The 14675-nt window shown below is 37.2% G+C and overlaps 1 protein-coding gene across 1 annotated transcript in view; it reads left to right on the plus strand.

The window, feature by feature from the left end:
• LOC308696698 (uncharacterized protein) overlaps positions 1-14154 on the plus strand; it is a gene marked incomplete at its 5' end in the record, with an annotated part of 29686 nt that extends 15532 nt beyond the window's left edge. Inside the window, 13 exons of the mRNA XM_081375592.1 lie at positions 869-913; positions 1219-1272; positions 2067-2120; positions 2884-2937; positions 3963-4034; positions 6056-6091; positions 6535-6579; positions 7581-7613; positions 7957-8103; positions 8184-8238; positions 10625-10816; positions 10909-10986; positions 12997-14154. Of these exons, the coding sequence (XP_081231718.1) occupies positions 869-913; positions 1219-1272; positions 2067-2120; positions 2884-2937; positions 3963-4034; positions 6056-6091; positions 6535-6579; positions 7581-7613; positions 7957-8103; positions 8184-8238; positions 10625-10816; positions 10909-10986; positions 12997-13187 (1056 nt within the window). The 3' untranslated portion in view covers positions 13188-14154. The remainder of the gene's footprint in view (positions 1-868; positions 914-1218; positions 1273-2066; positions 2121-2883; positions 2938-3962; positions 4035-6055; positions 6092-6534; positions 6580-7580; positions 7614-7956; positions 8104-8183; positions 8239-10624; positions 10817-10908; positions 10987-12996) is intronic.
• Positions 14155-14675: the final 521 nt, after the last annotated feature.

The raw sequence follows: 14675 nt of genomic DNA on the forward strand, positions 1-14675 counted from the left end.
ACACACAAACTGCAAGATTCACTGCAGTGCCCGGTGAGTGATTCGGGATTCGGTCATTCATTCACTCCCCCCACCTTTATTTTCCTGAGGTATTGAGAGAAAAAAAGAAAGGAAAATGTAGGTGGGGGGGGGAATCAAAAAAATCAAAAATGTAATAATTATAAATGAGTCCAAATGACTTGCATCCTCCCTCTTGCAGCGACATCTGTTCTCTGATAACATGTTTCCTGGCGCGTGGGCGGGGCAACCTGTCACTCACATGAGATCGACCAGTGGAAAACCACAATGTTCCAACGATCCAATCAATTCCCCACGGACAAAATCAAGCTAAGAAGCTTAACAAATAAAAAATTATTACATTTTTGATTATTTTTACTCCCCCCACCTTCATTTTCCTGAGGTATTGAGAGAAAAAAAAAAAGAGGAAAATGTAGGTGGGGGGAATCAAAATAATCAAAAATGTAATAATCATAAATGAGTCAAAATGACTTGCATCCTCCCTCTTGCAGAGACATCTGTTCTCTGATAACATGTTTCCTGGCATGTGGGTGGGGCAACCTGTCACTCACATGAGATCAACCAATGGAAAACTACAATGTTCCAACAATCCAATCAATTCCCCACGGACAAAATCAAGCTCAGTCTTGTTCGAGAAGCCGTAAAAAAAAAAGAAAAGAAAAAGAGAAGCCGTTTCACTCTGATATATGTCACAATACGGAAGAAAATACTTCAGTTTCAGAGTAGATACATAATTGTGTATTTAAGTCATTAACAAATTTGCACAGATAGAAAAGGGCTCATGGGATGCAAAACTGTACTGCTAAAACCATACACTACTCATGACACGTGATTGCTTTTTTGCTTTTAGGGGATACGGGGGTTTCCTGGAGAGATTGGCCCTGCTGGACCTCAAGTAAGAACCCAGATTAATCATAAAAGAAAAGTCTAAAACTTACTATTAAATTTACTTAAAAGCTATTAATAATAATAAATAAAAAAATCTCTGTTTTTTTAAAGAAATTAAAAATTGTATTCAGCGAGGATGCATTAAATTGTACTCCAGTATTTCACAATTTTTGGTTGAATAAATGCTGCCTTGGTGAGCATAAGAGACTTAAAAACATTAAAAAATCTAACCCAGCCAAACTTTTGAATGATAGTTAATGTTATTTTGAGAGTGTTGATTTTGTCACAGCTTTTGTGCTTTTATTTTGACAGGGTGAGCGAGGCATGTCAGGACCAGCAGGCTTTACTGGACCAACAGGACAGCAGGTATCTCATAATTTCAACAGATTTATGTTTTGTTTAATACAATTTGTTGGCTTGATGCTAAATTGCAATAGCAGTAGCTGTTTAGTTTCCTCATCAAGGCCTCTAATTGTAAGCAAAATGTCCCACATCAATGTTCCTAAACAAAATCATGCAGCTATTACCTTTGTAAGAAAACAGACATAAGACTTTTATTTTATTTTCATACTTTTACTTTAAAGGAGGGACTCAAACCATATCTTGGAACCAGAATATAATAGAGTTTTTGTGGAGCGGTTCTCTTTTGTAACCACCTAGCAACCCACTCACGACACTACCAACCACAAAGCAAAACCATGCCAACCACGCAGAACACTCTAGATCTGTGGTGCCACGTTTTGTCCCACTTCTCATAAAATGTGTAAATCTAGTTTCCAACAACAGATGTAAATTCTACATTTTTTTAATGGTGAAATGTGCCCCAAACCCACGTCATTGGTTAATGTTTCCAGACAGAATGGTTTGATCTGTACCACGGTGTTTGAACTTTTGGAGAATGTATTCGAGCTGTTTTAACTGAAAGCAACTCACACTGATATATCTTCAAATATGTCCATGCCATTGTTTTGTCTCAAGATGCACCTGTAATGTTTTTTTTCTAAGGCATGTTTATAAAAGCTACTTAAATGTCGTAATTGAACCTAGGCCTAATCCTGGCTTAATCTGTCTGTGAAACCCTAGATGTTTTAGCATTGAATTACTGATATTTGATGCTTGTCTTATTGCAAAGTTGTCTTCAAAAATATCTTTAATTTCAGGGACCCCCAGGCCCAGCTGGCCCACCTGGCATAGAAGGTCCTCCTGGTCCTAAGGTAATTCATCATACAATTTTTTATTTATTTATTTTTTTTTTTTTTTTTTGTGAGGTGTTCATATTTTTGTTATTCAGCCAGTGTTCGTGGGTCTGGTGGACCCGCTGCATTTTTGGGTTTTTAATTCAACATAATCAAACAATTTATATTAAAATACTCAACAGATGTTTACTTCATCCCAATTACAAGCAATATAACAGCATATATGGTTAATATTTTCCCTTTACCTTTGTTAGATCACATTCAAGAATTGAAACCTTGTGCGGCAATGGCAGGGGTAGAAACAAAACTCAGTTTTGCACTCACTCTGTCTCACACTTACACACAATCTCTCTCCCACATGCACGCACACATACATACACACAATAACAGCAAGCCCAGACAGGAGGAGGACAGAGTAAAGGTACACATGACCTACAATTTCCACACTTTTATTAGCCCTTGGTCCAGTGGACCCGAACATCCTTTGTGTAATATGAATGTGTAGGGGGGGGGGGGGGTGTACAGTGTGTGGTCATTGAAAATGTGTTGTGATATATGGTCTTCACATAAAATGAGCCAAGGCCTATGAGTCTGAGGTTGAGAGAATAATTAATCGTTTCATTTTTCTTTTGATAAAAAATGAAAACGGGTCCTACAGACCCGAACAAGGGTTAATTTATCAAAAGTATTTTTTGTATTTTCTTAACATCACTTTACCTATGTCTGGATTATAAGTATACTTGTAATATAACATTTTATTGAAACTCTTGTTTGTTGACAGGGAAATTCTGGCTCTCGCGGACAGGATGGGCTCCCTGGTGCACCTGGTGCAAAAGTGAGTGAGCTAGGGGAGGGGGATTTCCACAGATAAAGGTCTGAAAATATGATAATATCTCCTTTTGTCACATACATGCCTCTTTCTCAGATAGCTTCAGGAAATAACTTGGTAGCAGATGCTATATTTAGCCTCCATCAAGTCATAATGTTCAGAAAGATATCTCAAATCAAGCTGAGAAAATGTATGCATTTTACAGAGTATGAAATGGCTGCAGTTTTTAATTCAATGCATTCATTGCACATTAAGCTAAAGAGCTAAGTTTTAAAGTGATAGTGACACCCAAAAATGAAAAGCAGTCCATATTGCGCATTATTCCAGGTCTTCTGAAGCCGTACAATATGTGAAAAACGGACTGAAATGTCTTTATTCATTGGGAAGTGTCTATCCAGGGGCCCTGAAAAAGTCTTAGAATGTCTTAAATTGAGTTTGATCAAATTTAGGGCCATAGAAAGTCTTAAATATCTTAAATGGTAAAACAGAAGTCCTAATTATAATTTAAAGTCTTAAATTTGGGGACAGAAAAACAGTAATTGCAATCTGGCCTAATGAGATTTTACTAAACTTCAAAAAGCTGATGGGCTGCCCTGTCACAGGAACGAAAGCAAATTATTACACATTATAACACATTAATTCAATATGTAGATTTTACTATATGCACAATAATCTGTTTATTACATTCTTTAAACATATTATTATCGTATCAGCAAAATCCATTATTGGTGTGGATTTGTGTGCATTGATAAATTAGTACATCAACCAATTTCTATACATATGTGTATATTAAATAAAACATTTCTTTATTATTTTAAAGGGTTTGTTCTGAATGGACATATTGTATTAATTTTATTTGAGCAGGTCTTAAAAATTTGATTTTAAAGACTGCAAATACCCTATAGCCAGTGGTGTTTAGTGTCCTGTTTCTTCCTTTACTCAAAAAGTGATGATACCTGTTAGTAAGTATAGCAATGCTGCGCAAGTGATTCATCTTATAAAGGTGTATGTGTGCATTTGTGTATCCACAGGGTTCAGACGGAGAGTATGGCATTCAAGGTCCCCCTGGCTTTAGAGGTCTACCAGGGTTCAAAGGTCATAAGGTACGTTCATCTTGACTCTTCAACAGTGACAAACCTAACCTGAATTAGCATTTGCCTTGCTTTAGACAGGGAGTAGTATGACTGTTGTCAGATGCTTTAATAAAGATGTCCTTATGATGGACTCATAGGTTGCATTACAATAATAAGTCATTATCTGTCACCGACTGGTTTTCATGTTGTTTTCTTCAATATAAAATATTGTAATGCTTGGAATTTTTAAAGTCGTAATGGAACAAAGTAGCAAAAGATATTTTCTTTTGTATTTTAAAGGAGAACTTGGTAACTTTTTTAACTTAATAAAACTGACTAGAAATCATTTGGATGGTTAAACAACCTGTTCTGGTGATATTGGTGACTTTCCCCGCTCCCCCCCAGCGTTCCCAGGCGGAAAACCAACCTTGCAACTTGGGGACTACCGTCCCGGCAAAATAGAAATTGGAAGTCTCGTGAGAAGCGAGAACGAGCGCGAAACACGAATCGCTTTACGGCAATTACACATAAACACACACGCATGTATGATGTATTACCAGATTACCGTACCCACCTCGGTAGACAAAGCTCCACGCGATACAGTTGGCTTGCTCCGATCAAAACAAACGCACATGAGCAGCGGTAGAGAGGGGGAGGAGGCCGCCGCAAGTGAGTTTTTTACGACCGTGTTGTGACATATACGCCCCCCCCCCACAGCTGTAGGGGGAGCTCGTGGGGAAAACATGCGACAACAAAAGGGAAAATCAGCGAAGAAGTGACTAGAGTTCGCTAGAGTTGCCGAGTTCTCCTTTAACGTACATCCAAGTGTAACAGATTATCAATGCATTGTATGTAAACGCAGGCTTGCTGGGATGGAGTTTACTAAATGACTGGAGAAGTCAACAGAGAGAAGTCTCTCATTTTCACCAGTAGATTCATAACATTTGTATAAAAGAATTTCAAGGTCAAATCATAAAAAAAAAATAAAAAAAAAATAAACATGCATGGATGAATCATTCACACAAAAAAAATCTATAACATGCATTTACAAATTAGACAGAATGATTTCATGATCATTGACTTTAATGACTCAGATTGTTGACTTTTCCCCTCTTCCCACCCTTACATTGTGAAAAAAAAAACTTCTACTTCTATTCTCACTCTATTTTCGTGGTGGCGCTTTAAAACTTTCTCCTCTTTTATTCACTTTGAATCCTTATAGGCATCTTTTGCAGTGGGAATGATTCTAAAAGAATCAAAATAGACAATTCTTGTTTTTTTATGGAATATTGCAGTATTTATTGTAAATAAATTCTAATTTTTTATGTGCCCTCCCTCAGCGACATGACGTGTTTACTGGCGTGAGGGTGGGACATCTGAGGGGTTGCTCACCGCAGAGCCAATGGGTGGAGCTTGACTTCCAGTTTCCCCTCGCTGGACGTAATGGGTGGAGCTAGACGTCCAACTACACCCTAACACAACCCATAACCCATCACTAAACGTAACTCCACCCATTACATCCAGAGAGGAGGAGCTGGACGTCATTCGGCTCTGCAGTGAGCACCATTTGCGACACACTCTCCAATCACGAGATCTCAGCAATAGCAAACCACAACCATCCAATATATTCCCCGTCGACAAAATCAAGCCGCGCCCCACATTTCTTCTTGTTCAAGAGGCCAGAATATATACATCACGATAGGGAAGAAAAGACTATCACAACTTCCATTTCATGCTGGCTTTCACACGAAATGATAAAGAGTTGAAGTTTAAATTTAATTCAACAAATGACTATTCTTGGTTAATGCAACTTCTGGATGGACTGTAAACTTTTGCACTTGAATGTATTTTTTCACCTGCCCATCCAGTCTTAACAGTTCATGGTAAACAAACGTGGCTTGGTGTCAAGCTCCGAGCTCAACCCCTGTATAACGGTACTATGTAGAGGGACAATGAGAGAAATAGAGGATGAGGTTGAAGGATGTTGGAAGAATTGTCACTGTGACTGCAGCTTATATAAAGGTATCTTATATGCTTGATTACTTTTGCAGGGTGACTCGGGATCGTCTGGACCGAGGGGAAGTCAGGTATTGTGACTGCTCAGTGATGATTGACATCTGTGACATTTGATTTCTCACCGACTGTTGGAAAGAAACATGTTGAGAGAGAGAGAAAAGAGGAAGTAAAAAAAAAAGTGTTACTTTTTTTTCTAACAGGAATCACAACCTACAGAAGACTCTCACGCACCTACACACACATTTTTATTCAGCATTTGGAGTCAAAAAGTTTTAACAAATTACATATTCTAGGCTGTTTTATTGGTTAATGCTGACCTGGTGCTGGTCTAACTAAATCATGCTGTTTACTAGCAAAACAAAGCAAATTAGTTGACCTAGTAAGTCTTTCTGGTTGCAGTAAGACCAACTAATTAAGACCAACTATACTGTTTGCTGGCCTTTTTTGCCATGATACTGTACATTTTTGTTAGAGCAATATTAACATTTTGATTATAACAAATCTCTCATTCCAGGGCGAGAAAGGAAACCAGGGAGAACCTGGAGTCGCTGGAAAACATGTATGTAATAGTCTTTATGCTTTATTAGTGGTGTTGCTAATACAAGTGCACTTCTGGTTATGAATTTGAACAAACCCGTAAAAACCTACGTAATAAACTTTGACACACAGCTTACCCCACATTACTCATGCAATGGAAATGAAACATCCCACACACTTGTTTTGAAGGAAGAATCCAAGTATCGTAGAGACTATAAAGAAAGCACATAGCGACCATCCAGAAGACCCATGCAAACACATAACAATGCACTAAAAACATAGTAACCATAAAGCAATGCTCTGGCAACACCGTAGTATCCTGACGATGAGCTTTGCATAAGAAAATTTCGGTAGCACTTTACAATAAAGTTTCATTAATTAACTAACATTAACAAAGATTATTAAACACTGTAACAAATGTATTGCTCATTGTTCATGTTAGTTTATACATTAACTAATGTTAACAAATGAGACCTTGTTGTAAAGTGTTACCTATGAAAAAAAAAAACACGGTACTGTTCAAAAGTTTATAATTAAACTTTTTCTTTCTTTCATTTTTTTTTTTTAAAGAAATTAATACTTGTATTCAGCAAGGACATATTTATTTGATCAAGTGACAGTAAAGACATTTATAATGTGACATTTATATTTTAAATAAAGGTTGTTCTTATGAACTTTCTATTCATTAAATAATCCTTAAAAAAATGTATATCACAGTTTCCACAAAGGTTTTCAGCATTGATAATATTAAGAAATGTTTCTTGAGCATCAAATCAGCATATTCAAATTATTTCTGAAAGATCATGTGACACTGAAGACAATTGGCAATAATTTATTTCATAATATTATGGTTTTACTGTAGTTTTGATCAAATAAATACAGCCTTGGTGAGCATAAGGTGATGTATTTAAAAAAAACATTACATTTTTATATTAAATTTCTTAATATAAAATGTCAGGATATATAAATGCAAATCAACTGAACAGCTCTTAATGTGTGTGTGATATCTGTCATTCTCAACAGGGTGAACCGGGCCTGAAAGGGAACAAAGGAGAGGTTCGTGACTAACTACTCATAAAACATAACTACTGTTGTCAATGTCTCACAACTATTTCCTGACGAGTCAGAATCTGAAAGTCTCTCGGTTTCCTAGCAAGCGACTAATACAACTTTCGATGTTTTGAACCAAAAAATCTTGTTTGCAACTCCATCACAATTTAAAACACTTCTACTCACATTACTCAAATAAACTAATTTGCACAATTTCTTTTTAACACATTAATTCAATATATAGATTTCAATATCTGCACAATAAAAAAGTATTTTTTTATGATACTTCTGAATTAATTCTATAATAGTGATGACACTGTTTTGAATTGTTCTCCCCACTCCCTCTCAGCCAGGTGTAGCAGGGGATCCTGGGAGCAGAGGGGCTGATGGGAAAAAGGGAGATGTGGGTCCATCAGGTCCACATGGATCTCAAGGCTTTCCAGGTCTAGATGGGTTACCAGGACAACCAGGAGTTCCAGGTTACCCTGGGAAACCAGTGAGTGTGATGCTTATGAGAATTTATAAAGTACGCATGATTTTGATGGTCTTGTTCAAATATGACACACTGTGTTACAGGGCAAGCCACCTTCAGAAGATCAGCTAATGAAGATTTGTGCTTCTGTGCTGCAAAGTAAGTTTTCATGTTTTGAACTGTTAAGAATTATATGAGTCATTTGTCTCGTTTCAATGGCAAATTCATTTTGTGAGGTTAAGAAAAATGAAAAAAAATAATGAAAATATGCTCATTACTTTTGCTTTTGCTCATATTTTGGGTTAGAATTTGAGCAAACCCTTAACCGTAAGTATTAAATTTAGTCATATAACTCACATGTCTTACACTTACCTAGAAACTATCACACTAGCAAACAAAAAGTGTGAAAAGAAACCCACCATAGCAACACCTTAGAACCGTTTCAGTGACGTTTGTGTGGCACATCAATCTCAAAATCTAGTTTTGAGATGTCTCTATGTCTTATGTGGATTTAACTTGTCAGATCAATTTATTTTGGAAGAAAAGACAAAAGTTGTGTCCCAAATCATGCACTTTACACTATACACATGTATGCTATGCATTATGTACTCAACCATGTATCAATTTTTTAAGTTTTGTTTTGTCATTGAACTTCGGAGTCTGATAGCCCAATCCCACTCCGCTACAAAATTAAAGCTGTGACAGTTGAGTGCATGAAGTCTCCAACATTCCTCATTTAATTAAGTGCATCACCCGGGTATTTAAAGCGCACTTTTTCTTTTTGGAATCTTCAGTTTGAACAATCTACAAAACAAAAGAATAGTGCACCAGTATGCGAATTGGGATGCACCTAAAGAGACTCCTGAAGAATAGCATTTAACTCTATGATAACTCAATGATGAATATAGTGTGTGTATAGAAGAGTGTATGCTTGCCTCATGGTCAGATAGCTAGAAACATCTATAGTGGTTGGAGCATTGATGCAACTTTCAGTTCTCTATAAAAAAGAAGAAAACCTTATATACAGTTGAGAAATCTATGGTTTAAGCGAGAACATCGCTATTTTTAATTTTGGTGATACTGTCACAGACTTCCCCCCCCCCCCTTCTTCACCACACTCCTTATAAATCTTTGGAGAGTACGCTTGTCGCATGCACATATACTGTAGTAAGGGATAACGGACAGTCAGATTGCAAAATAATGATCGCGATGCTAGCGTGAAGCATTTGTACATTATCTTTCTCATTGCACACTATTTGGCAAATTAATAAATACATGAATCAAGTGAGAATGAAAGATGTGAAACTAGCACAGATATGTAGGAAAAGGTTGCCAGGGACAGTGTTAAAATCTTCAGTTTAGCATTGTTATCCAAAATGTTTGATAGTAACACACAGCAATTCCAGAGAGCCATAAAATAACACTTAACAGCATTATTTCTAGCAACTGCGTTTGCAGGTGTGTATGATAGTCTGTCATATTAGAAAACTCAATATAAGCATTAAGTACTCAATATTATATCAAAATGTTTTGATATAATATTGTAACGTCCATCATCACCTCATTAGCTGTTCTTACATCAGGGATTTCTTATTATTGCATTGTTGCAAATAAATAGACATTTTATAATGAAGTTATGCATGATAAATCTGTGTATGAGTGTGTTCCCTCTCTGCTCTCAACATTAAAACTTGACGTCTCTTATTTGGACCTTGGATGTAGAAAAATGTACCTAACATATTAAACACATTTCTTACTTATGAAAGTTATTTAAACTTCATATGAAAAATGTGTGTATTTTATATCTAACAAATGGCTTGAATTATTCTGTTTATACACAGACTCCAACTATGTTACTGTCTGGGTATATACAGTACAAGCAAGAGTTGGTTGTTAGTTTCCAGACAAACAATGACAGTGAGTCAAACTGTCCTGTTACTATAGCTAACATTACAACAACAGCATTTCTTGGATCTGTGCAACATAGTAAAACCAATGTTAGTCAGAAACAACATAACTTCTGCCTCCGTTTTCAGGCCTTCCCACTTCAGTCTCTCCAGGACTGGAAAGCTTTTCTAATATTTTCTCGGGTCCTAAAGCTCTTGCCTGATCATAACCCTATTTAAAGAAGACACTCAGTAGATTATTGCAGAAGTGAAAGCAAAGCGTAAAATAAAAGCATAAATAAGTTATAGTATATAGGTTAAATTTACTGCAAAGCAAATGTGCTGAACTAAACATTTTTATTTTATACAAAAAAAAAAAAATATATATATATATATATATAAAATTTAAGGTTTCCACGGTCCAATTTCGATGAAATTGAATGAAATTCATTGAAAATCAATGAATTTTGAGTGTTTAAGTCCTTTAATGAAACTAATTTGTAACGATTACTAAAATATGTGATAAAAAATCATGCCAAGTGTCCTGCTGTGGCACTCACAGTAACTTTTTGTTATTTGAATAAATTGCCAGTCCTAGTTTAGTATCATATACCAGTCAAACAGGTTGAGAAGCACTGCTTTATTCGTTCCTTCAAAAGGCCAGCTGCCACAGCTCCTGCAGGTGATGGGCCAAACAAGTTGCCAGCACTGTGAAACCAAACAGGGGCCACAAGGCGATCCAGGTCCCCCAGGCCCAACAGGCCCATCTGGACCCCCAGGGTATCCCGGCAGGGCAGGGTCTCCAGGCTACCCAGGACCTCCAGGGAGGAGGGGACCTGAAGGGGTGAAAGGTGAGAATTATATCAAGCTGTTTTACGTTTATTTTCTCATTATAAAGTGACAGTTCTAAAGAGAAAATGCTGCTCAAATGTTATTCTTACAGGTGATATTGGCCCAATGGGAATGAAAGGTGCTAAAGGACAAGGTGAAATCGGCTTGCCAGGTCCTCCTGGCCCAGCAGGTAAAAAACAAATGTCTTTATCCAGGGCTTGACATAAACTTATTTTGCTCACCAGCCACTGTGGTTGTGGTTTTCCAAAGTTACTAGCCACTCAGCATTTTCACTGGCCACAATTTTTACATCGATTCCATGGGGAAAAACTGCCATATAGATATTTTAAAGGGGGGGTGAAATGCTAATTTTCACTCAATCTCCTGTTAATCTTGAGTACCTATAGAGTAGTATTGCATCCTCCATATCTCCAAAAAGTCTTTAGTTTTATTATATTTATAAAAGAAAGATAGGCTGTACCGAGTCTTTCCGGAAAAAAAACGAGCGGCTGGGGGCGGGCCGTGTGAGCGGAGCTAAAGCTGTGTGGTAACGCGCCGAGCTAACAACACACAGAGACAATAGAAGCAGTTTTACTCACCGTCCGGTTCCAACGCACGACTGCGAACCTTTATCATTGTGACTGCTCGATCCTTAAGCATTAGACGATCTGCAAATCCGTCGATCTGGGCTTTGTTTATAAAACAATCATCGTCGAAATGCAGGGAACAACAGTCTTACACAACCTCCGTTGATGCTCTGAAAAAACAAACTCCATCCACTGGTCCCTTAACGCTGGGTTCTTTGGGAATCTGTGCAGGGTTGTCTTGCCCTGGCAACCAAAAACCCACTTCTTTGGTGACATTGACTTCCCTAAAGTCGAGCACAGCGCTTTGATGGCGAACTGCTTTCACTCTCTTGCTCTGGTCTATGAGTGCGCTCGCGCCCGCGCTCTTCCGTGAGAAGTGCCCTTAGGACCCATATAAGGAAATTCCGTTACATCTGACGTCACACATGCCCATACTCGAAAAAAACTTTCCGAAACTTGTGACAAACCGGAAGGAGCATTTTTGGAACAGAAATACTCCTTCAAACGTACAATTTAATTTTTTTAACTTTGTCCATGTTTAGCATGGGAATCCAACTCTTTAACAGTGTAAAAAACTCAGTATGCATGAAATAGCATTTCACCCCCCCTTTAATATTATCTCATAATTGGGCAGCAGGTATATTAGGCTGCTGTCACTTTAAACATGCAATGGCAGTTACAGTTATAGATTTGGTCCTTTTTTTATACCCTAAACAGGCAATGTGATCTGGGAGTCACAACTCATAAAATCCAAAATACATAAAAAATTCTTTTGGATATGATTTACTTAAGTCCAGGTGATATAAAAAATGACATGAAATTATTTGTTGCTTATCATTTTCTACTCTTGCCTGTTTAAGGGTTAAGACCTGACCCACTGATCCAATATACTATTACACATGTATTTTCTTTCTCAACTGTTTACGGTCACTTAAAACATAACTGACTGTTAATGTGAATACTCACCAAGACCTGCATTATGGCATTATTTTGTGTGTGTTTGACTGTTTAAGCGCAATAAGAAGTGAAAAAGAACTTAATTTTTGTACTGAGAGGTGGCTTTATGTGCGCACACTTTGGGTGTGAGCACAAAATCGGTGGGAATTATTAAAATTATGCGCAATACACGCAATCCCACAGCGAAGTTCAAACCCAGGAATATTCATCCAGAGCAAATGAAACGAGTGAGTGAGGGGAGGCGGGTTTGTGTGTCACTCGCTGTCGGAGAGATGACGAGAGAGAGAGAGAAAGAGATGTGCATCTATTCTGCGGAAAATGAGTATTGGAAGCGTTTCAGATATTTCAGTATCAATATGTATCAAAATATTGATATTTTTGACAACACTACATTGCACTTAGTTAATTATATCAGATACCTTTTTAAAAGACTACAATTGAAAAATTAATATATTATATATAAAATTCAAGCCGCCGAAGTGTCTAGTAGGAGTGACTGTTTTACACGACACGGCTGAAATCCACCGCATTTGGCGAGGGTTAATGTTAACCCCTGTCTATATCATACTCATGCATGATAATAATTCATCTTGTTTTATTTTTTATTTCTTTTTTGTCTTTGTAAGCACAACCTTAAGTAACTCTCTCTTCCACAGGTTTGCAGGGCCCGCGTGGGGATGCTGGTGAGGGATATCCCGGGCCTTCGGGTCCACCGGGGAAACCTGGCACTCCGGGCACCCCAGGCAAACGTGGGCCCCCAGGATCCATGGGGATTTGCGACCTGTCCTCTTGTTATCAAGCCTATGGCTTTCGGGATGATCCATTTAGAAAAGGACCTAACTTTTAGCATCAGGACAGTGGGATCTTACTGATTCTGTACAGTCTTTTCTCTCTCAAATGAACATTTCTGGTGCTCAGAATTGACCTCAAGAACTCATAACCTCTGAAGAACGATGTCATGATCTTGACTTTAAATATGTGACGTGTTTTCCTGTCTGAGAATCTTGAATGTGGTAAAATCTCTAATTTGAACGAATCCTCATTTTTGATGCCGTTCTTTTCCATACAATGGGGGCAGGGGCTATTGGGCTTCACAAAATGACACAACTAGCACCATAAAAGTGGTCAGTACAACTCATGCGTTATATTCCATGTCTTCTGAAGCCTTTGTGAGGGAAACAGTGTAAAAATTAAATCATCATTCAGGGAAAATGCTTTTAAACACCATGCATATACGTGTACTGTATACATACATCATTCTCACGTTTCCTGTGACCAATTTAATTTAAAATTTAAGTTTTTTGTTTTTGGGTAAACTGTTCCTATAAAGAAAAATGACTATACTGTATCATCTGCACTGCCCTAGCCAAGCTACCTCTGTACAGGATGTGAAGCATTTTCTACGGGCTATACATTGAACGCTTGTGTTCAAATTTAAAAATATTTCTGCTTTGTTAGTTTGTTAGTTTTTATACAGTAGGAAAAATTTTACTGCAACAACATTTTTTAATTATTTAATTATACTTTAATTGTTTGATATTTTGAACATGTCTTGTAGAATTTAGCAGTGCTCTTAATAGTGTAGTTTTGGCATGTCTATCTGTTTGACCTGATAGATTTGTGCAAAGATCAGCAATTAAAGGGTTAGTTTACCCAAAAATTTAAATTCTGTCAGTAATTACTCACCCTCATGTTGTTCCAACCCCGTAAGACTTTTGCTCATCTTCGGAACACAAATGTATTCTCGGGGTGTTCTCGTCGCTTAATAAACTTAAGCCACTGTAGTCACTTTTGTAACGATGTCTTTACTAACTTTCTGGGCCGGCGAGTTTCAATTACATAGAAGCCTATGAAGGAGTGAGCCAGCTCTCAGATATGATCAAATATATCTTAATTTGTGTTCCGAAGATGAACGAAAGTGTTACGTGGTTGGAACAACATGAGGGTGAGTAATTACTGACAGAATTGTCATTTTTGGGTAAACTAACCCTTTAACATCTATTTATTATTTAAAGTTCCCTGTTCATGTTTTTTTTTTTTTTTTTTTTTTTTTTTTTTGCACGTAAGGTTTTAGTTTTGTCATGTTTTTTACTGAATTTATCAATTCATTTGTGCAGCTGACATTTCAAACTCTTTAAATTACAATAAATATTTAAAAATGTTGAATTCAATTGTTTAATTCTTAATCATTGTCCTTGCCACTCTGTCCACTCACTCTCTCTCTCTCTCTCTCTCTCTCTCTCTTTTAAAAAACAAAACAAAACATTTAACCAAAAAAAGTGATGGTGAAACCGGTTTTGCGTAGTGCTGACGAGGTGATTTAAATGCCCTTTAC

This window comes from Scardinius erythrophthalmus (assembly GCF_964197995.2).
Source record: "Scardinius erythrophthalmus genome assembly, chromosome: 9".
In the NCBI taxonomy this organism is placed as follows: domain Eukaryota; kingdom Metazoa; phylum Chordata; class Actinopteri; order Cypriniformes; family Leuciscidae; genus Scardinius; species Scardinius erythrophthalmus.